The sequence below is a fragment of the Planococcus citri genome, chromosome 4, assembly GCF_950023065.1.
Source record: "Planococcus citri chromosome 4, ihPlaCitr1.1, whole genome shotgun sequence".
Taxonomy (NCBI): domain Eukaryota; kingdom Metazoa; phylum Arthropoda; class Insecta; order Hemiptera; family Pseudococcidae; genus Planococcus; species Planococcus citri.
Window position 1 is genome coordinate 51,769,019 of NC_088680.1, and position 21,865 is coordinate 51,790,883.

At 33.7% G+C, this 21,865-nt stretch overlaps 1 protein-coding gene across 4 annotated transcripts in view; it reads right to left on the reverse strand.

Annotated features, from left to right (window-relative positions):
• Positions 1–922: 922 nt before the first annotated feature.
• Positions 923–21,865, reverse strand: part of LOC135844985 (cardioacceleratory peptide receptor-like) — a 295,508-nt gene continuing 274,565 nt past the window's right edge. For 3 of the 4 annotated variants that reach the window (XM_065363405.1, XM_065363406.1, XM_065363407.1), the window contains exons 6-10: positions 14,257–14,515; positions 7,954–8,148; positions 3,818–3,943; positions 3,522–3,702; positions 923–3,417 (exon numbers count right to left, since the gene is read on the reverse strand). In XM_065363405.1, coding sequence (XP_065219477.1) covers positions 3,156–3,417; positions 3,522–3,702; positions 3,818–3,943; positions 7,954–8,148; positions 14,257–14,515 — 1,023 coding nt within the window. In that variant the 3' untranslated portion in view covers positions 923–3,155. The remainder of the gene's footprint in view (positions 3,418–3,521; positions 3,703–3,817; positions 3,944–7,953; positions 8,149–14,256; positions 14,516–21,865) is intronic. The other variant, XM_065363408.1, reaches the window with a different exon arrangement.

Consider the following 21,865-nt stretch of genomic DNA (forward strand, 5'->3'; position numbering starts at 1 on the left):
ACCTACATGTGTTGAAAATTATCCATGTTACCTATTTGGCACTTCATTTATATTGATTCTATTCAAGTTTAATCTCGTCCTTGGGCGTGAAATTTAATCTCGTCTATTTGAATTTTTATTTTTTCTTATTTTCGACCCTAGACCTAAATTTAATTTTCAAAAAACCTAAAAATGCGCCTTGCGACTTGAAATTTTGAGTATTATGTTCTTTCCATTTAGCTTCGCCAGGTTCAAAAATTGTTGTCGTCAAATTATAAGCTACATACGTATGCATTAGAATCAACTTGAATCAAACCACCTATATAGTACAGTCCACGAACATCATCATCGAAGATTCCACATACATATGTCTTTTACTCTTTGCCTTATATTATGTAGCATAGTGCACGTTTAACAAACGATTAAATACTCTCTACGTGTATTAATTATATCATCAAACACGGTGTAAGATTAAAATCAACAATAACAGCTGAAATCGAACGACTTTTCAATATCGAATTAATATCCACTTATTCGCACAATGGTACTCTTTTTTTACGCCAAGTATTGCAAGGGTGTTAAGCCCTGTACGCGTATTTCCGTTTATCTATACTCTCTGTACCCGTACCCTCCCCCATCTGGTCGATGGTTGATGCGGTGTACATTCTATACGTAGATGATAATTCGACCTCAGTGTATATTTTTAAGTAGTATATAATCCATACCCTCTTTTTTCTATCGCGACGACAGATAGAGGATAGTCATTGCAGCACATTATCCGTAGTTGTATTTACAGCTGCCCTTTACCGACGGGCATATAGGCTACACTAAAACCTCCTCTAGCCAACTCCCTATCTATTTTCCCCCTTTTTCGTGACAAGTGCGACGAGTGAACACGGAAATTGTTGCAAATCTTCCTTAATTGATAGGTCAATGAAAACGCTTTCGTCAAAAACACAAATTATTTACATATATTTTTTCTTTTTTTTTTTTACTTTTACAATATTTTTTTCAAGTAACAAAAATAAATATTTCGAAACAAACATAATTTGGCGAAAAAATTAGTCTGTAATGAATATGAGAAAAATACATTCAAATTATATCGTGTATAGCGATGATTGGTACAGTCAACAGGCTTTATAGAGAGGAACTTTATTATACTGTCGATTAGCGAGGATGTATTTTTTCTTTCAAGTTTTTTATTTGGAAGGAATAGGTAATTGCAACTTTACGTGATTGCTGCCATTATACTGACCGTACCTACCGAATCTGAACATCAATAAAATATATCAAAACAAATGAAAGTTGAATTAATGAATATAGGTATAGGTAGTATTAATTACATTAAAATACAAGTACATCTTATTACAATAATTGGAAATTCAAACACATAATTGTCATTTTTTTTGGACTAGTGTGTCGTTCAAATAAAATGATCGCGGTATAAAAATTATAAAATAAAGATGTAGGTACGTAGTTGATGTGAAAAATATTCGTTTTTTATTGTGTTTTAATTTACCCCCCCCCCTCCTTTTATACTTCGATGAATGGAGTTATTTTCTCGTAATATTAAATGGAACGAACTTGTTTTTTTTTGTTTTTTTTTTCAAAGAATGGAAACAAATGAAGGAAATTTTGCCGATGTTGTTCTATGTAAATCACGTTAATGGCCCAAGGCTTTGAAACAGACTGAAAAAGATACCCCGCACGAATCAAGCATAGGAAATTTCAACAATACTTATCTACTTACATAGATCAAAATGTAAAACTCGATGCAATGTTGCCAAATGTACATGTATATAAATTTACGTGAAATTAAAATTCGTTCACTTCTTACAAGGGAACCTTTCAAAGTGTCCACCTCTAATTTGAATGAGACAGCAACTTTTGAAAAGATCATGGTCTGAAACCTCTATAACCAGTGTTGCAGCTACCCAAATAAATTTTTGAAAATTCAAAATTGGTTATTTTTGGGAGGTTGTGTTGTTTTTTTTTCTTTTAAAAAATTAGATTCAGTCAAAATGCTGGAAATTAATTCTGAAATTAATATCATCAACTCTTTCAAACAGAATTACATCGTTTTCGGTTATTCTAAAGCCTCCAGCATGATTTTTGATTCCTCCAGAAATTCAAAATTTCTCCAGATTGTATGAAAATTAATTTGAACAGCTAAAAATTGAGTTGTGGCTTATTTTAAAACTATTAGAAGTGTTTTTTCCTGATTTGAACCGATTTTTAAGTGAACAGTTGCGGGTGTTTATTGACCAGAACTCATAATTAAAAATATTTTGGTAAAAAACGCACTGGGGATGTCCGCCTGGAAATTGGGGCCAAATTCAAAATAATCTCGTTAGATAGCTCACGAATTAGCAGCAATCTCAATTTTTAGCTGTCGAAATTAATTTCCAAGCCTTCTGGAGAGATTTTCAAATTCTGGAGAAATCGAAAATCAGGCTGGAGGCTTCAGAAAGCCTTGAAATAGTGAAATTCGGATGAGGTAAGGGGGTGGGGGTAGTTTTAAATCAAGCACAGCCATTCGAGTAAATTTTAAAAACTTTCCTCAGATCATAAAATTTTTGAATTTTTGACCTTTTTCCTTAAAATATTCTGGTTAGAAAAAAAACTGGCTTGAAGCCTTCGCCTGGAAATCGGGCTAAATACGAATAAACATGTTAAATAGCTCACGAATAAGCAACAATCTAGATTTTTTAGCAACCAAAATGAATTTCCATCCCTCCTGGAGCAGTTTTATAATTCTGGAGAAATCGAAAATCGCGCTGGAGGCTTCAGAATGCCAAAAATAGTCAATTTTGAATTTTCAAAAATTCGTCAAAAATCAAAAAATCAATTTGAGCAGCTGAAATTTTAGGTATAGCACCTTCAGACTATGATCTTTTCAAAAATCACAGTCTCATTCAAATCAGAAGCAGACTCCTCTAGAAGTTCCCTAGTTAAAACTACTCCCCCCCTTTTTCATCTCACTATAATCGATACGAGAACATTTTTAAAAAAAAAGAATACTTTAAACATTCAACCACGAAAATATAACCAAACGAATTTTCACAAAAAGCTTCGAATAAATTAAAAAGGAATGTACATCGTTACATCAAAAGAAACAAACGAGTAATACCGCGAAAACAAACAGAAAAAAAAAGGTCATCAAAGATTATTAATAATCACACCACAGTAACTTCAGCCTTTCCATAATTCTTATTGTGCATATCGGCAGAATTAACCTTAAACATGACTATTTGCCTAAGCGAAGTACCAGACGTCAACCTGGATCTTTTCGAAGATTGCGTTATGGTCTCAGTCATAGTGGTACTATTTTCACCGTATCTCAAACAGCCTCGATTGAATCGTCTTTTCGATCCTTCAGCTAACCCCGGAAAGCAAGTTGACAGCCACGATACGATCCATTTGAATGGTGGTAATTTCCTAATAATTAAAAAAAAATCGTGTAAATTAAAAATGTACAGAAGGAGGCTACTTAGGTAGGTGTTTTTTGATAGGTAAGTAACAGAAATTCAAATTCATCATACCATAAAGTAGAACAAGTACGCGTTGAAAATAAACAATAGATTACTGGATTAGCTGCGGAATTTAATGGAGCTAGGCTCTGAATAAATGTAGCCAAAGCGTAAGTCGTCTGAGTCTCAGGTATGTAACCGTAGACTTGAAGGAGATCAAAAATGAAATACGGACTCCAGCAGATTATAAATACTGAAACAGATGAATCAGATCATATGTGAGTTACATTTATGCACTTTTTTTTTCATCAACTCAGTAAGTACATAGGTAGAAAATAGGTATGTAAGAAATCTATTAATAAACACACCGAATACTATGACGAAAGTCATCTTGATCGTTTTGACTTTGGCTCGTGGTATCAATCCTCTTGAACTGGCTCGTCGTGATTCGTAATCTTCTGGGTATTTACGTGGTCGTGGATGGATCATGGAACCTATTTTTAGGAATAAAAAAATAAATAAGTAAGTGTTGAAATTTAATTTGATTTTTCATTTTTAATGATATTTGATAAATTTTATTGATGTAGGTACCTACATTTTAATAATAATCTACGCAATGTTTTCAATATTATTTTAGTTCCATTTTCAACAAATTGCCTTTAAAATATTTTGTTCATTTTTTTTTGTTTTTTTACTAAAATTTCATCACAGTTTTGTTATTTTTATAACCTAAACACGTAAACAATATTTTAGTTCATTCTTGGCAACAGTGGCCAAACATCATCCTCGTATTTCCTAATTTTCATTCATGTTAATGTTTTCTATTTATTTGGTAAAATTCTTTCTTTTCACGATAATTCATGGAAATTTTTCTAAATTTCGACAAATTTTGCAGAAGTTTCTTCAGTTTTTGAGATTTTTAACCATATTTTATGAAGTTTTATCTTGACAAATTTTGCTTGAATATTAGGTAAATTTCATTAATTTGGTGAACTTTAATGATTTTATACTTAGATAGTTATTTTTACATGTTTTTGCAATTTTAAATACCTACGTGTTCATAATATTTCAAATGATTTTAATGATTTTTAAAATAGTACGATTTTTATACCTAGATACCATTTTGAACATATTTTCATGATGTTTGATGAACATTTTTCCTACTTTTGACAAATTTTCCTGAAGTTTCATCACTATTTTGGTAGTTTTGGACGATTTTAATTTTTAATGTTTTTTAAGTGTTGTATAATGTCAATTTTAATATTTTTCAAAACAATGCTTGTACGATTTTTATTACATTTGATTAAATTCTACCAAGTGTTTCATTTTATAAAACTGTTGAAAAAATTACAGGATTAAAATCATTCAAAATCAAAAAAATGATGAAGTTTCACTAAAAGTTGCTAGAATTTAGCAACATTTGCATAAAGTATCGTGAAAACATGTTGAAAATGACATAAAAACGCTAAAAAAAACAACATTTAAATAATTATAAAGATTATCAAACACCGATGAAATTTAGACAAATGTAGCAAAAATATCACAAAAGTCTGATATCTTGAAAATGAGTTTAATTTTGAATAATTTTTGCGTTCTAACGCCATATTTAACGTGTTTTTACGATACCTACTTTGTACGTAGAATTTTCACTACCAAAGTGTATTAAAATTTCATCGTTTTTTTAAAATTTTTAATAATTTTGATCTTTTCTTTATTTTTTTATTTTTTTGAACATATTTTCATAATGTTTTGAGGAAATTGTGCAAAATTTTGTTAAATTTTGTCATTTTTTGATAGTTTTGAATTACTTTAATGTTTTGATGTTCTTTAAAGTTTCATTCAATTTTCGTCATTTTAAAAAATTATTTCATAATTTTTTTGTAATTTAAGAATAATTTCAATGTGTTTTAAGAAGCACTTTAGTATCGTTTTCAACGATTATTATTTTTATGGCATTTTATGCAGTTTCTGTTGAACTTTGTCACTAAAAAATATATATTTTTTTCAAAAAAAAAAACTTGTGGTGGGTCGTGGTCAAAAATTAAAAAACGTACAGAGGGGGTAAAAATGGATTCTGGTGTAAATTATTGTTTTTGGTAAATGAGGTATCGTTTCCCACATGAATCGAACCTCCCGAACACGAATATGACGTCCAAATTTATGCTATCCTTAACCACACTCCTCCAGTGCCTCTGCCCCCACCTCAATTTTTACTATTATATTAAAAGTTGAGCTATATAATTATATTGGTGTCGTTTTCATACGAATCAAACACCCCGAACACGAATATGAAGTCAAATTTTATTCTACCCTCATCCACACTCCTCCAATGCCTCTGCACCCACTTCAATTTGTACTAATTGTACTTATTATATTTTAAAAGTTGTGATATTTTCATAATGTTGGTGTCGTTACCATATGAATCGAACCCTCCGAACACGAATATGAAGTCAAATTTTATGCTACCCTAAAAATTGAGGTGGGGGCAGAGGCATTGAAGAGGTGTGGTTGAGGGTAGCAACAAAATTGGACGTCATATTCGTGTTCGGGGGGCTCGATTCATATGGAAACGACATCTCGTTTACCAAAAACAATAATTTACACCAGAATCCATTTTTACCCCCTCTGTAAGTTTTTTCAATTTTTGACCACAACCCACCACAATTTTTTTTTTGAAAAAAATATATGTTTTTTAGGGGTCAAAAACACACTTGAAAATGCTATTCTCATTTTTGTGCCGAATCATGGTCATCACTAAAACAGGCAAACAAAGCTAAAAACCGCCATTTTGAGGGGAAAACATGGAGGAGGGAGGGGGTAAAAATTTTTGTGGGGATACCTCTTATGGATGTTTACAACATTAAAAAATCGGTTCACATGGGGCTGAGAAAATAATTTTTATTGTAATTTCAGAAAAGGGGGATTTCTCAAAAACGGGGGGGAGGGGGTCTGGGAGTCAGAAACTTTCGTTATTATGCTTTTTTATCATAATTTTTCAACTTCGTTCTATGAAATTTTGGGTATTTTGCCAAGGTTTTGATAGAATTTCGTCAGTTTTTGGCGAGTCCCAATCTTATAATAATGTTTTTGTATCATTTTATGTTTTTTTTTTCTTTTTTTTTGTAATCATGTGTTAAGAAATTTTTGTTGAATGTTGCCAAATTTCACTGGAAATTCCTTAGCTTTTCGTAATTTGAAATGGGTTTTCAAGTTTTCATAATTATTTTAATGTCATTTTAAGTACGTTTTAATAATATTTTGAGCAATTTTCGATGAATTTTTCCTAATTTTTTCAAAATACATATTATTGTTTTTTAGTGGTTATTTCGAGCGATTTTGTATCTTGTAAAATGTTTTTAAGCCATTTTCAAATGTTTTAACAACTTTCTATGTGATTTTATATAAATTTTGAAGAAGTTTCGTCAGTTTATGGCAATTTTCAATATTTTTAATGATATTTTCGTGTTGTTGCATCTCTTTAAATAAATTTTTAACCATATTAGCTGTCAAATTTTCATATTTTTCAGTTTTCTTTCACCAAAAATACATACTTAATGATAGGAATAACAATTTTTGGTGAATCTTATAATTTTTATACCGACCAAAAAAGCAATAATTTTTTTGATACCTACAAAACTGTAAGTACGTAATTTTTTCAACACTTCAAATTTTGGATTTCGAAATAATCTAAAATAAACTTCATACTTCATGATATCAAAACGAAATCTACGCGCCGTCAGTCACCTTCTTCACTACTAAGGGTGCTATCTACAGAACATAACTCCAACAAAATAACAAAAATATCGCCATCTGAAGAACATCGTGAGAAGTACTAGTTGATGAATGAACTTTTAGGGTGTTCCGCAGAGCCATAAGCGAAAAAGTTGTTTTACTATTCAAGTTGATAGTACATCCACATTCGCACAGAGTGATCCTGATCCTGTGTATGTTAAATTGATAAAATTTCCATCATCCTTCCTTTTCGTCCCTTAATTCAATCAAATTACATACAGTTAGGAAAGGTGGACTCATTCTATAGGTATTTCTAAGAATTTTGAAAATTACATCAAACAGAATTCAAAACCTGAGCCCACAGTTTGGTTGCTGAAAATTTAAAACCAATTAACCAGTGTAATTTACATTTTCCTGGAACGAATTACTATAATTGCTTTATGGCGTTATGGCTTTTCATCATAAAGTTTGAAAAATCAAGGCCTAAAACAAACGATAAAATTCACTTAATTTTTGCGAGCTGGTGAACTGATGAAAAATGAAAGATGAAGGACCGTTCTCTTATTACTCATACGGTAAACCCGCGTTAACGAGACAAATAACGATTGAAATTGAACCAGAAACATGTGGTAAATGAAATTTTTCAGCGGTATCACACACGTAATTGAATATGACATGCTTCAAACGGAACGGAACGGAGCGGAGCCTAAATAATTTTGAATTTTCCCTCAAGATTTTGCCGGTTAATTTGTAATTACATCGGATTACTAACCTCGGGTGCTTTTACGACGTTGCTGAGGATTTATAATAACTATGGTGCTGCTCTTACTCCATATAGTACATACGATAACCGTATAACAGATGATAATAATTAAAGCTGGTATTATGAAGACGGCGCAAGCTACCGATGTCATGTACACTTTCCACTGCCACTGTTGTGCGAAGTCTAGCCAACATTGTGTTCTGCCTGTAAAATTTGATAACCGTTAACGTAGTACATATTACACAATAATATTGAAAGGGTTTACTTTATATATTCATCGAGTACCATAATATAAGAAGTAAAATCATCCTTTATATGCGCCCACCTGAGAAGTGCACATAATGTCGCGTCTTGTTTACATTTTATAATAATATCTATGTACCTACTCGTAGAAGTGAAAAAAGGGAGTATGGTTTATGGAACAAAACTACAAGCTAGATGAAATTTAATCCCTAAAAAGGATCCTGTAATGGAGATAAGATTTTAACTCGACTGCATGGCGGTATATACGAGTAAAATAAAGTTGACGACTTTAATGTTTAAAAGCTATTCTTTATAGAAGTTTTTTTTTCTCGATGCGTTCTTTTGCTATATTCGATAAATCCAGGTGTTTCTTTTAATAAAAACAATTTTGAAAAAATTTGAATAATTAACGAATAACCATCTCGTTTGAGGTCGTTTACGCGTTCGTTCAGGTGTAAGTTATGCGAGAAAGTTTTCAACTCAAAATAAGTTTAAAGAAATTGCGTACAGAAAATACCTACCTACTCTTGTATTTTCTAACACTCCTTCGATTCATTTTCGTGGTTTAATTTCAAAGGAAACTTTCAACTATGAAAAAAAAAGTGTTGTGTTTCAATACTCAGGGATGTCAATTGACCCTTGAATTTTTTTGTGTGTGTTTTTAGACTTAGAGAGAAGAAAATGTTGAGATCCAGGTAATTTTTTTTGGAATGAAATTTGTATTTTGGCCAGCTAGTATATCAAAGAACGTTTATTAAACTCTCCCAGTTAATTAAGAAGGTTGCATTTTTTGTTTTAATAAGTTGTTTTAGACTTCAAGGGAAAAATATGAGATAGTAGAATTAAAAAAAAACAAAAAAAATAGCAGGTGTTTTTCTCCAGCTGGCGATTTTAATGCTTTATTGAAATGTTTTAGAATAATGGATTAGGCACGTATAGGCGATTATTTTTTTAAATCTCAATTTAATCGAAGTTGAAAGGGATTTTTGTACCTACCTAATCCTAAAACCGTCGTAGGTACACTTTTTTTGTTTAGCAAGAAGGAACTTGAAAATTTTGAAAAAAAGAAATACTAAGTTAGGGTATTACTTCAAACTATGAAACTTTCGCATTTAAAGTTCGATTTTAGACAATTTTTGGTTCATAAAAATACTTATGGCTAGCAATATTTCAAAATAAAATGCTCTCACAACCTTTTCTGATCTCTAAAATCTGATTCTGAAATTTTAAAAATGACTTTCACGAATTTCACTTTACAGGTCATAATTAGGTATTGGGTCATTCCATGCCAAATCGGCGGATTTTTGCACGAGGGGTCTTCGATTTTTTTCAAATTCAGATCATGTGTAGAGGTCATCAAATAATGACGTGACAAAAAGTTCGATTTTTCGTGCTGTAATTTTATTTTAAGAGCGGAATATCTGCATTTTTCGTCAATTTGTTGACAAATTGCGGAGGAGGGGGATTTTTTTCACAAATTCGTCTACACATTGGTAAAATATTTTAAAAGTGCAAAAATTTTCAATTTTTAGGTTTCTGATGGTACTTTAGCAACAATTGTAAAACTTGTAATTTTTTTTTCTCGAAAATGAAAAAAAAGGCCCCTCCAATTTTTTGATATGTTATTCTACTTGAAAAGGACTAAAACTGAGAATTTTTTCAGAATTTTTACTGGTGGACATCGTGGTTATATTAAAATTATAAGTTTTTAAATCGATTTTTTTAGGTTTTTGAAAGTGGCAACACTGATTTTGACATCATTCGTCGATTACCCTCTCAAAGTACTACAATTTGAAAAAAAGTTCAAAATTCTATACCACGTACAACCGGAGCAATTTGCAACTGAAATTTTCCATTTTCGGCCATTTTGCAGAACTTTGAAGCGCCACAGCTCCGTCAAAAAAAATCGAAAAAATGTCCGGTTTGCGTCATTCGTCATTATTTGATGACCTTTACACATGATCTGAATTTGAAAAAAATCGAAGACCCCTCGTGCAAAAATCCGCCGATTTGGCATGGAATGACCCATTGCAAAATTTTCATTTTTGCAAAATGTTTCTCGATCTGTTTTTCACCTTTCACTTTTCAGCCAAATTTCAGTTTTTTATTAGCTGTGAAATATATGTCTAAAGGATCATAAAAAAGTGAGTATTTTTATACGTAGGAATAATTTTTGGCCCCAAGAATGACCCTTTTTGGTTCATTTTTTTGACCGATAGACAATTTGATTCAGCCATTCAAATTATGAGAATAATTCCAATTTTTAATAAAATATTTGAATTCTTGTTTTAAACCCAAAATTTAAAATTTTAAAAATCTGATGAAAATAGTCAAACTTTGAACAATTGAACGAAGTAATTGCGAAAAACGAAGTAATTGCGAAAAGAGTCGATTTCATGGCAAATTAACCTCCTTTGCCATACATTTATTGCAATTGAGTAGGTACATACCTATTTTAAGAAATTTTCAACTTGAAACAAATTTTAGTGAATTCATTTCAAGAGACTTTTCATTTTTAGAAGAGGAAAAGAGATCGAAATTTGGTGAGCTATAAAAAATGTTCCCATTCGATTGAGTTGTGCAACTAAATAAATCTTACTAGGGAGGTATCCCAATCATCTGAAATGTTTATGAACTGGACAAAGCTGAGTTAAAAGAGTAGGCAAAAATACATATATCATCAGTCAAAATTTTAGGGGTTCGTTCGAGTGCATTTCTAGATTTTTAGCGAATTTTGAAAATTAAAATTATTGAGATCAACGAAAAAATGGAGGAAAATCAAAATTTCACCAAATTGATTTGTCAGGATAAAATTTGGTACATACTCTATTTTTGAATCCCCAAATCAATTGGAAATGGTTTTGAACCATTTTGAGCACTTCTGGAGCCTACAGCAGTTTTTTGAAAATTGAAGTAAGGTTCACCAAACCAAAAATCACATCATATAGAAAAAGTAGGAGAGAAGAAGTAGTGTCAACCAGATTACGAATTGGGCATACAGCTTACACCCATTCTCCTCTTTTCAAAAACAAGCAACTGGAACAATGTGACCCTTGTGGAGTGCCGATCACCATCATGCACTTAATAAATCAATGTAGCAAATATGAGAATGACAGAGAGCAGACCCTAGGAGAGCTTACCTACGAAGATGTGTACAAAGATGATGAAGATATTTGTCAGGCATTTTTCACTTTTTTGAAACATACTGGAATCTATGACCTTCTTTAAAACTTTATTTTTTCAATGTTACTTTATTTTTTACTTGTTATGTTATTTGTGCTTGATTCGTTTGTTTGTTTATTTGCCTTTTTAATTTATTGCCTGATGGCCCATATAGTGTAATGTATTGTGGACGCAAAAAAGCCTATGATGCTGAAGCGTCCTTAAATAAATTATTTCATTCATTCATTCAAAAACAAGCAGTGGCTCTATTTGAGAAATTTTATACACCAGGTAGCTTCTGGTGAATCTTGTTGATTGATTCACGAGAAGTCACCAGGATTCACCAGAACATAGAAAAGTCATATTTTATACACTGGTGACTTTTTGGTGGCAAATTCAACTGACACTGGCCATACACCTGGCGACTTCTGGTGAATCATGGTGACTGATTCACCAGAAGTCACCAGGATTCACCAGAACATAGAAAAGTCATATTTTATCCTCTGGTGACTTTTGGTGACAAATTCTACAGGCACTGACCATATTTGAGCGATTTTATACACCTGGTGACTTTGGGTGAATCCTGGTGACTGATTCACCAGAAGTCACCAGGATACACCAGAACATAGAAAAGTCATATTTTATCCTCTGGTGACTTTTGGTGACAAATTCAACAGGCACTGACCATATTTGAGCGATGTTATACACCTGGTGACTTTTGGTGAATCCTGGTGACTGATTCACCAGAAGTTACCAGGATTCACCAGAACATAGAAAAGTCATATTTTATCCTCTGGTGACTTTTGGTGACAAATTCAACAGGCACTGACCATATTTGAGCGATGTTATACACCTGGTGACTTTTGGTGAATCCTGGTGACTGATTCACCAGAAGTTACCAGGATTCACCAGAACATAGAAAAGTCATATTTTATCCTCTGGTGACTTTTGGTGACAAATTCAACAGGCACTGACCATATTTCAGCAATTTTGTACACCTGATGACTTCTGGTGAATCTTGGTGACTGATTCACCAGAAGTCACCAGGATTCATCAGAACACAGAAAAGTCATATTTTATACCCTGGTGACTTTTGGTGACAAATTCAACAAGTACTGGCCATATTTGAGCCATTTTGTACACCTGGTGACTTCATGGTGAATCTTGGTGGCTGATTCACCAGAAGTCACCAGGATTCACCAGAACATAGAATAGTCATATTTTATCCTCTGGTGACTTTTTGGTGACGAATTCAACAAGCACTGGCCATATTTGAGCCATTTTATACACCTGGTGACTTCTGGTGAATCCTGGTGACTGATTTACCGGAAGTCATCAGAATTTACCAGAACATAGAAAAGTCATATTTATCCTCTGGTGACTTTTTGGTGACAAATTCAACAAGCAGTGGCCATATATATTTGAGCGATTTTATGAACCTGGTGACTTCTGATGAATCTTGGTGACTGATTCACCAGAAGTCACCATGATTCACCAGAACATAGAAAAGTCATATTTTATACCCTGGTGACCCTTTGCTGACAGATCCACCAAGCAGTGACCATATTTGAGCGATTTTTACACCAGGTGACTTCTGGTGAGTCTTGGTGACTGATTCACCAGAACATAGAAAAGTCATATTTTATCCTCTGGTGACTTTTGGTGACAAATTCTACAGGCACTGACCATATTTGAGCCATTTTATACACCTGGTGACTTGTGGTGAATCTTGGTGACTGATTCATCAGAACTCACCAGGATTCACCAGAACATAGAAAAGTCGTATTTTATCCTCATGGTGACTTTCTGGTGACAAATTCAACAAGCACTGGCCATATTTGAGCCATTTTATGCACCTGGTGACTTCTGGTGAATCCTGGTGACTTCAGATTTACCAGAAGTCATCAGAATTCACCAGAACATAGAAAAGTCATATTTTATCCTCTGGTGACTTTTTGGTGAAAAATTCAACAAGCACTGGTCATATTGAGCGATTTTATACACCTGGTGACTTTTGGTGAATCTTGGTGACTGATTCTCCAGAAGTCAGAAATTTATTCTGACCATTATTTTTCTTGTACAAATTTATAAAAAATTCAAATTGCGCTAATAATCATTTTAAAAGAATTATTAAAAGGACCAATAAATCATTAAGGAGGGAGCGGGGCGTCGTGCGTTGTTATAAATCATTGCAAGTATGCAGGTGAACAATTTGCATCAACATTATCAGTAGGTAATGAGGTAATGACCAAAAACAACTAATAATTTTGGGATTTTCCACATGAAATACAAATTTCAGCGATTCTTGGATGCCAGCTTGGTTTCCATGGAGGGGGTATATAATCTTAATGAGAATTTATTTGACCCAATAAAAACTTTTTAAAAATAATAGAACTTAAACTTTTACAGTGTACATATTTGTATTTTTTTCAAATTTTTGAAAATAGAGGGACTCATTGCAGCCTGTTTTTTGAAAATGGAAAAAATAAAAAAAATAGAGAATTATTTTCTCACCAGAGGACACCACCGGGGGGGGGGGGGGGGTAGGGAGGGGGAACATTTTAACTTCGAAAATAAGGGCCACCCTATTGCACATGTGTTAAAAAATAAAACATATTTTTAAAAAATTTGGTTGAAAACTCTCAAAGATGGACATTTTTATCAGAAATGTGACAGACATTTTCGAACATTGTACCACGAACTTTATGTAATTTTCTGAAAGTTTCACTTCCCATGAGATTGTTTGCTGGACTGAAATACACACTCCCAGCCCATAAAACACAACACTTGAACAATACGTCATTCCCAACCTTATATTTTCAAAGTACGTAGGTGAATATTTATTTGTCAACATAGTTATATTGTACTTTTTTCCTTTATCGCGCCGTAATTGCAACTAGAACTTACCTCCGATTTCAGCTTCTTCGTATAAAATTGGAATGGGTATCGAGAACAGAGCACTGAGACCCCAAGCACTGCCTACCAAGAATTTCGCTCTTCGCCCTGTGAAAAGATATGAATGAGATATCGCATTATAACGGAGAGTATGATGATGAATGGATTTATTCTTACAGCTGCCAGAAAATTTCATCGGTCTTGTGATAGCGTCGTATCTGTCTATACTAAGAGCAACCAACACATATGTTGAAGAGAAGGTAACCAAGACCTGAAAATTTCAAATTCACCATTAGAAAAGAAACAAGAAGCAAACTTTTCTCATATGTAAAGTACAGGGTGTTCCAGAATAACCTTTCACATTTGTTTTTTTTATTACTCTGAGAGAAAAATGTTTACAAAAATTCTTTTACAACCAAAATGAAGTAGAAATATGCCGTTTTTAGACCGTATATTTGAGTTTTCATTAAAAATGAAGTTTTAAAAATTTTTCCATCGAGATATTTTCCTTCATTTTTGACACATTCAACCGAACATTTTTTCAAATTATTGAACACTTCTCTTCCAATCAGTTGCGACTCATGAACCTAGAAGCTGTTTCAGAGTCCTAGATTTATCTCGATACACTTTTGACTTGGAATAACTCCATAAAAAAAATCGCAGGCTGAAAAGTCAGGGGATCAAGGTGGCCATTAAATTTCTGGTTCAACACGTCGACCATAACAAAATTATTTGATGACTGAAGTGCTCACGCGCTAAACATATGTGTACATCCCTGGTAGTTCCAACATGTTGGAAGGAAGTAAGTAACTCTATTACGTCGCGTCTGTCTTTTAGTTCGGAACAAGAAACTCGTTTAACATTTTGCCTTACCCCTCACTGTTACTGTTTCATTAAACACACATGGTCCCACTATACCGAATTTAGCCACGCCCAACCAAACAGTCAACTTGGCGGAGGTTTAGATGTTTCTCAAGTATTATCAACTGATTCTTTGTACACTAGAAGCGCACATTCCAATTATTCACTTCACCATTTAGATAAAAATGAGCTTCGTTACTGATGAATAAGGAGTAAAGAGTTACAGGAACCTTTATTTTTAAAAAAGGCCTTCACAGTAAAAGCACACTGTACAGCCATCTACTTCTCCAGGGCAAAAAATAACTATTGAAACATAATTCGGCATGCTTTGGCTACCTAGAACCGCCTTTACCATTCCCCTAGCTCCACTTGAACACAGATCAGTGGTTACCAAAATGTGAAAGGTTATTCTGGAACACCCTGTATAATAGATTATTCACATGCAATGCATCCTTCGTATTCGCGATACTTTGACGAATGCAATAAAATCTCATTTCGTCGTTTTTCGCGCGACACATCCTCGCGATATAAAAATCCAAAAAAGCACAACGTATATAAGTACGTGGTACGTATCTTATTGTGTAAGGACGCGACGACTTACTCTAAACCCCCATTTGAAATAAGAGAACCGAAAGAAGACACAAAGAGAGGAGGAAAAAACGCCAAACTTTCTCAATATCCTTCGATATCTTATTTTTGCAAACGAGTCGATACAATTTATAAATATTTCGCCAAAGAAGAAATTTCATTTGACTCCGATACGTACAGAGGCTATTGATACGTCGCGAAAATTTAAATTATCTCATTTCGACGAAAAGATTTGACGAAAAGTTTTCATTTTTTTATACCAAACGCGTAACTCGATTCCCTTTTTTTTCCAGATTCATTAATGCGAGCTGAAAATTCCAAAAATGAATAGACCAAGAACAATGTAGAAAAGTTTGACGCGAAATGAGATAAGATAAAACGCGAGATGTCTACTTGAAAATTATTATTGCGAAGAAAAAGATCAAGTGAACGAATATCGCCCTTTTACAATTAGCTTTTGCGCGTTTAAACGTCGAAATGACTTCTCATTTACATCGGCGGTCAGGGTTATAGAGAGAAAAAAATTGAATTTTTGATAAGAACATGCCATATTTTAATGCGTTAAAAAGTTTCAAACATCGTCGTTGTGCTGCTTTTATACTAAAGAAAATCTTCCGTCATTATACCTAATAAAAACGATATCGTTCAAAGTGAAAAATTAGCTCTCGGCGATACCATAAGTAAGACTTTTCCATTTTATAATCATTCGTCGTTGATGAAGAAAACAACGCAATTTTAATGAATTTTTAATGAAACAATCCTCTATATACTACTCGCTATGTATAACAAACCATACTTTTAGAAATTAAATCCTCCAACAGCTAATGTAAGATTTTGGCTTTTTATATTTTACAAATGAGCTTAATTGCCCGTAAGTTACATATTTCTTCGACAATTCGGTTCGTCGAAGAAATCCGAATGTAAATCTTAAACCGTAAGATGGTTGTTTTTTGCCCGAAGGTCCTCCTCCCTATGGTTAGATTTCTGCTATACGAGTAGTTGTTAAATTTATATAGCTGTTTGGCTGCTAGTGCCAAATACGGCGAGTTATTTTCCCTTCCTCTCTCTTAGCAGTGGTCTGTTTAGAAAACTAGAATAATTACACTGTGTTTGTGAGAGAAAAGGTGAAGAATTAATCGAGTGTTTCCTTCCTGAAATATGTTTCTTATTTAGTTATTTGTTTAAAGTTGTTAGTCGTAATTTCTTTCCTGAGGTTTGCAAAAGAAAAAAAAGCCAGCTCGTAATGTTTATTTTATTTACCATAAACTGTCTCGAATTAAAGTATGCGCGTGTAAAGTGAAAAAATTGAATAATTTGCCTCGTTATTTTATGCTAAAAATCTCGTTCAAATTCATTGTTTTGAATTTTTAGCCTTGACCCAGCATTACTCGAAAAATTTGAAATAAAATGCTGAAAATGATGGGCATTTTTTGAAACTGACAATTCGATATGTAATTTTTCCACCTGCGACACTTTTAATTTCAGAATTACAGCGATTCAAAATTTAATTCTAAGATACGGAAAAAACGTAGACAAAATTTCGAAGTGTCTCGAAGTAATTCAAAAATTTTGGTGATGAATATCTATAAATTTTTTCAACCAAAAATTATGATTTCTTCCCAAAGGGACGAGAAGATAGGTGGGCAAAATTTGTACCTATAGCTCAATTTTTTGGCTCTTCCAAACACAAGTATCTTTTCAAATTAAAAAAAAAAGAAAATATTTTTCATGTGGCACAGCTTCTTCTCAATAAAATAAAATAAAAATCAAACAAAGAAATTATTTTCGAAATTTTTTTGGAAAAAATCAGGTAGGGGAAAGAAAACGTTCCATAAACTTTGAAATCTCTCCGTAAAAGAAAGTTTTTGGATCTTTCTGTGACAACTACGTATTTACGGCAAACTGGGTAGGCAATTTATTCAACATAATTTTTCCAGGATACTCCATATTTACGGCAAACCGGATAGGCAACTTATTTCACACATGTCCCACTCAGTATAATAATAAATACTTCAGTAGAGTACTTAACGATTTTTTTAATGTAATTTTTTTGAAAACTGTTTTTATTAAGTTGCAATTAAAGATTTAAGATCAAAGGTCACAGTTTTAATGAGTCGTTTACAAGTTTTTAATGATGCGATAAAATGGCAAAATTAATCCAAAAAACGTTCAAAATCACAAAAATTGCTAAAGTAAAATAGAAAAAAACGCTCACGCATTGAGCGTGAGAAGACCGACTTTTCGTAAAATAAAAATCTTTTACGAACGAATTGATCCACTTTTATTCAAACATTCATTCGCGAACGAACTGATTCGTACAAGTGACTCGTTCGCGAACGAATCGATTTGTACAAGTGACTCGTTCGCGAACGAATCGATTTGTACAAGTGACTCGTTCGTGAACGAATCGATTTGTACAAGTAAATCGTTCGCGAACGAATCGATTTGTACAAGTGACTCGTTCGCGAACGAATCGATTTGTACAAGTGACTCGTTCGCGAACGAATCGAAGCATACAAGTGACTCGTTCGCGAACGAATCGATTCGTACAAGTTAATCGTTCGCGAACGAATCGATTCGTACAAGTGAATCGTTCGCGAACGAATCGATTCGTACAAGTGAATCGTTCGCGAACGAATCGATTCGTACAAGTGAATCGTTCGCGAACGAATCGATTCGTACAAGTGAATCGTTCGCGAACGAATCGATTCGTACAAGTGAATCGTTCGCGAACGAATCGATTCGTACAAGTGAATCGTTCGCGAACGAATCGATTCGTACAAGTGAATCGTTCGCGAACGAATCGATTTGTACAAGTGAATCATTCGTGAACGAATTAATTCATACAAGTGAATCGTTCGCGAACGAATCGTTTCATACACGTGATTCGTTCGCGAACGAATTGATTCATTTACTCAATTTTCGATGAATCATTCACGAACGAATTGAATTATTTTTTCTGAATCATTCGAGAACGAATTGATTCGTATTAGTAATTCATTCGCGAAATACAAATCTATTTTTAAAAAATCGAGTTGATTCGTTTGCGAACGATTTGATCAGATACGATAAATGATTCGAGAACAACTGAATCAATAGGAAATCTAAATCAAATACACGACAATGACCAGACAAAACGAAACATTGTTCATTCACCAGAAAAAAATTGTGAATGATTCGTTCGCGAACGATTTTCTCAGAAATGAGAACGTAAAATCATTCGCAAATGAACGAATCACTTAAAAATAAAATTAGGTATAGATAACATGACAAAACTCGACAGTTTCGATTAATTATCAGAAACTGCACTCAAGTCGTTCGCGAACGATTCGTTCAGAATCAACAATAAAATTCCAAACAAAATTCATTTTAAAAAGTTTATAAAAAATTCTAATGATGATTTTATTCTATTTTTTTTCATTTTATAAACGTTGTTTTCAGATTTGTTGAAGTTCATTCAATTTTTTTCTGATGACTTGAAAATTCTGCCTTTCTTTTGATTCACGAATTGAATTAATTCTTGTTTACCTACGTAAGCTGATATTTTTTGATTGAGCACTTTAAAAAAATGTCAAGTTTTGTAAAATAAAAAATAAAAATCTACTTTTTGGTCAACTTTTTTTACCACCAGAAAATGCTTTAATTTTTTTGAAAATTTTTAAAGAAAATCATTGTTTTACTTTTTTTTATAAATTTACATCTTTCTTTTTTTTATGTTTTTTAAAGTCATTTTTTGATACGTTTGTTTGTGAAAATATCTAGGAATTTTATTAGTAGGCACCAAATTTAGGTACCTGCATCCCATATAAAGTACATTAAAAAAGTCGTAGCAGTCTGCCGCTACGTAAGAGCCAAATTTTTGTGCCAGAAATATTGAGGGCTCTTGAACTACTCGCACCCTCGCTTCGCTCCTGTGCTTCGCCTGTGGTAGGGGGGACATGTCCCCCCTGTCCCCTGGGCTTCGCCCAATTACCTCCAGCAGATGTCTTTTTTTCATGTTCTATGCTTCATAGTGATGGCAAACTATCGATAGTTTTTCAATAGTATCGATAGTTTTTTTTAACTATCGATAGTTTGACCGATAGTTTTTTTTAAAAGTATTGAAAAAACTATCGATAGTTTTTGGATGCTATCGAACTATCGAAAATCCAATGTTTTATTGAATTTTTAACCAAATTTTTGTAAAAAAGGATCGCTATTGTTCATGTTTTCAATAAAAAAAAGTATTGTTTCTTTTTTTCTCTCTCAAAATGATGTCCCTTGATTTTTTCAGATAAAAAACGTAATAATGAACCTCCAAACTCGTGGAATCACATCCATTATCAGTTTTTAATGAAAATTGAAAACTATCGAAAAAACTATCGATAGTATCAATAGTTTTTGTTACTACCGAAAAAACTATCGATAGTAAAAACTATTGAAATTTTCACTCGAAAACACTATCGATAGTGAAAACTATCGATCGTTGCCATCACTAAATTGCTTCAGTTGAACTACTCGCACCCTCGCGCCCTCGCTTCGCTCCTGTGCTTCGCCCTTGGGCTTTGCCCAACTCTCTCCTTTCACTGTTCCCTTCTTATATTCGCGGGGGACTCCGTCCCCCCTGCGCCCCCTTGGGCTTCGCCCAACTCTCTTCTTCCTCCTTCAAAAAATGTGGTAACAAACCTGTCTTGACCCTGAAACAGGTCAAATGGGGTTGGAAGGTTTGAACCGGCAAAAGGCACTTCCGGTACATTCTCCCAATGCACTGTGAAAATTTGGACCCTCTAGGTCAATTTAGAGGGGCTGTAGGCTTGGCTAAACTTCAAAATTTTCAAAAAACCCGTATAATTGATGAAAAACTCCACTTTTTTGACCCTGGAGAGGGGTCTAATGAGGTTGGAAGGTTGAAACCTACAAAAGGCACTTCGGGTACATCCTCCCAATGTACTGTGAAAATTTGGACCCTCTAGGTCAATTTGGAGGGGCTGTAGGCTTGGCTAAATGTCAAAAAACACGCAAAAATCTATTTTTTTGACCCTGGAGAGGGGTCAAATAGGGTTGGAAGGTTGAAACCTGCAAAAAGCACTCAAGGGGCACCCTCTCATTTTATGCTTAAAATTTGGACTCCTAAGGTCAATTTTAGGGGTGAGGGGGTCAAAAATAGGGGTCAAATGTGGTTTTCCCCACCTTAATCAGAGTGTGGATGACCTAGGAAACTGAAATTTGGATATGTTGATCACAATAAGAGTACTGACCAATGGTATAATTTTGGACTCTTTTCACCTTTTTGGGGTCATATTATGCCCCTCCAAAAAAATGACCTTTCTGTAAAAATGGGGTTGGAAGGTTTAAACATGCAAAAGGCACTTCGGGTACTTCCTCCCATTGTACTGTGAAAATTTGGACCCTCTAGGTCAATTTGGAGGGGCTGTAGGCTTGGCTAAATGTTGAAATTTTCAAAAAAACACGTTAAATGGATGAAAAAATCAACTTTTTTGACCCTGGAGAGGGGTCAAATGAGGTTGGAAGGTTGAAACCTGCAAAAGGCACTTCGGGTACATCCTCCCAATGTACTGTGAAAATTTGGACCCTCTAGGTCAATTTGGAGGGGCTGTAGGCTTGGCTAAACGTCAAAAAACACGCAAAAATCCACTTTTTTGACCCTGGAGAGGGGTCAAATGGGGTTGGAAGGTTGAAACCTACAAAAAGAACTCAAGGGGCACCCTCTCATTGTATGCTGAAAATTTGGACTCCTAAGGTCAATTTTAGGGGTGAGGGGGTCAAAAATAGGGGTAAAATGTAGTTTTTCTCACTTAAAATGGGGTGGGGATGACCTAGGAAGCTGAAATTTGGATATGTTGATCATAATAGAGGTACTGACCTATGGTATGATTTTGGACCTTTTTGGTTCATTTGGGGCCATATTATGCCCCTCCAAAAAAATGACCTTTCTGTAATTTTCAACTTTGACCCTCCCCACTGCAGGGGTCAACTCTAACTCCCAAAAGAACCCTATTCTCCAAGTTTTATTTCATTTCATTCATTAGAACGTCTCTTGATTGAAAAAGTAAAAAATTCAATTTTCGGTGAAACTTCTATATAAACATATAAATACAGATACGCTACAGCTTATACAGGCCCGTTTCTGGAAGTGACATCGACTATCCGAGACCCGAAGCGACGTTCCGAG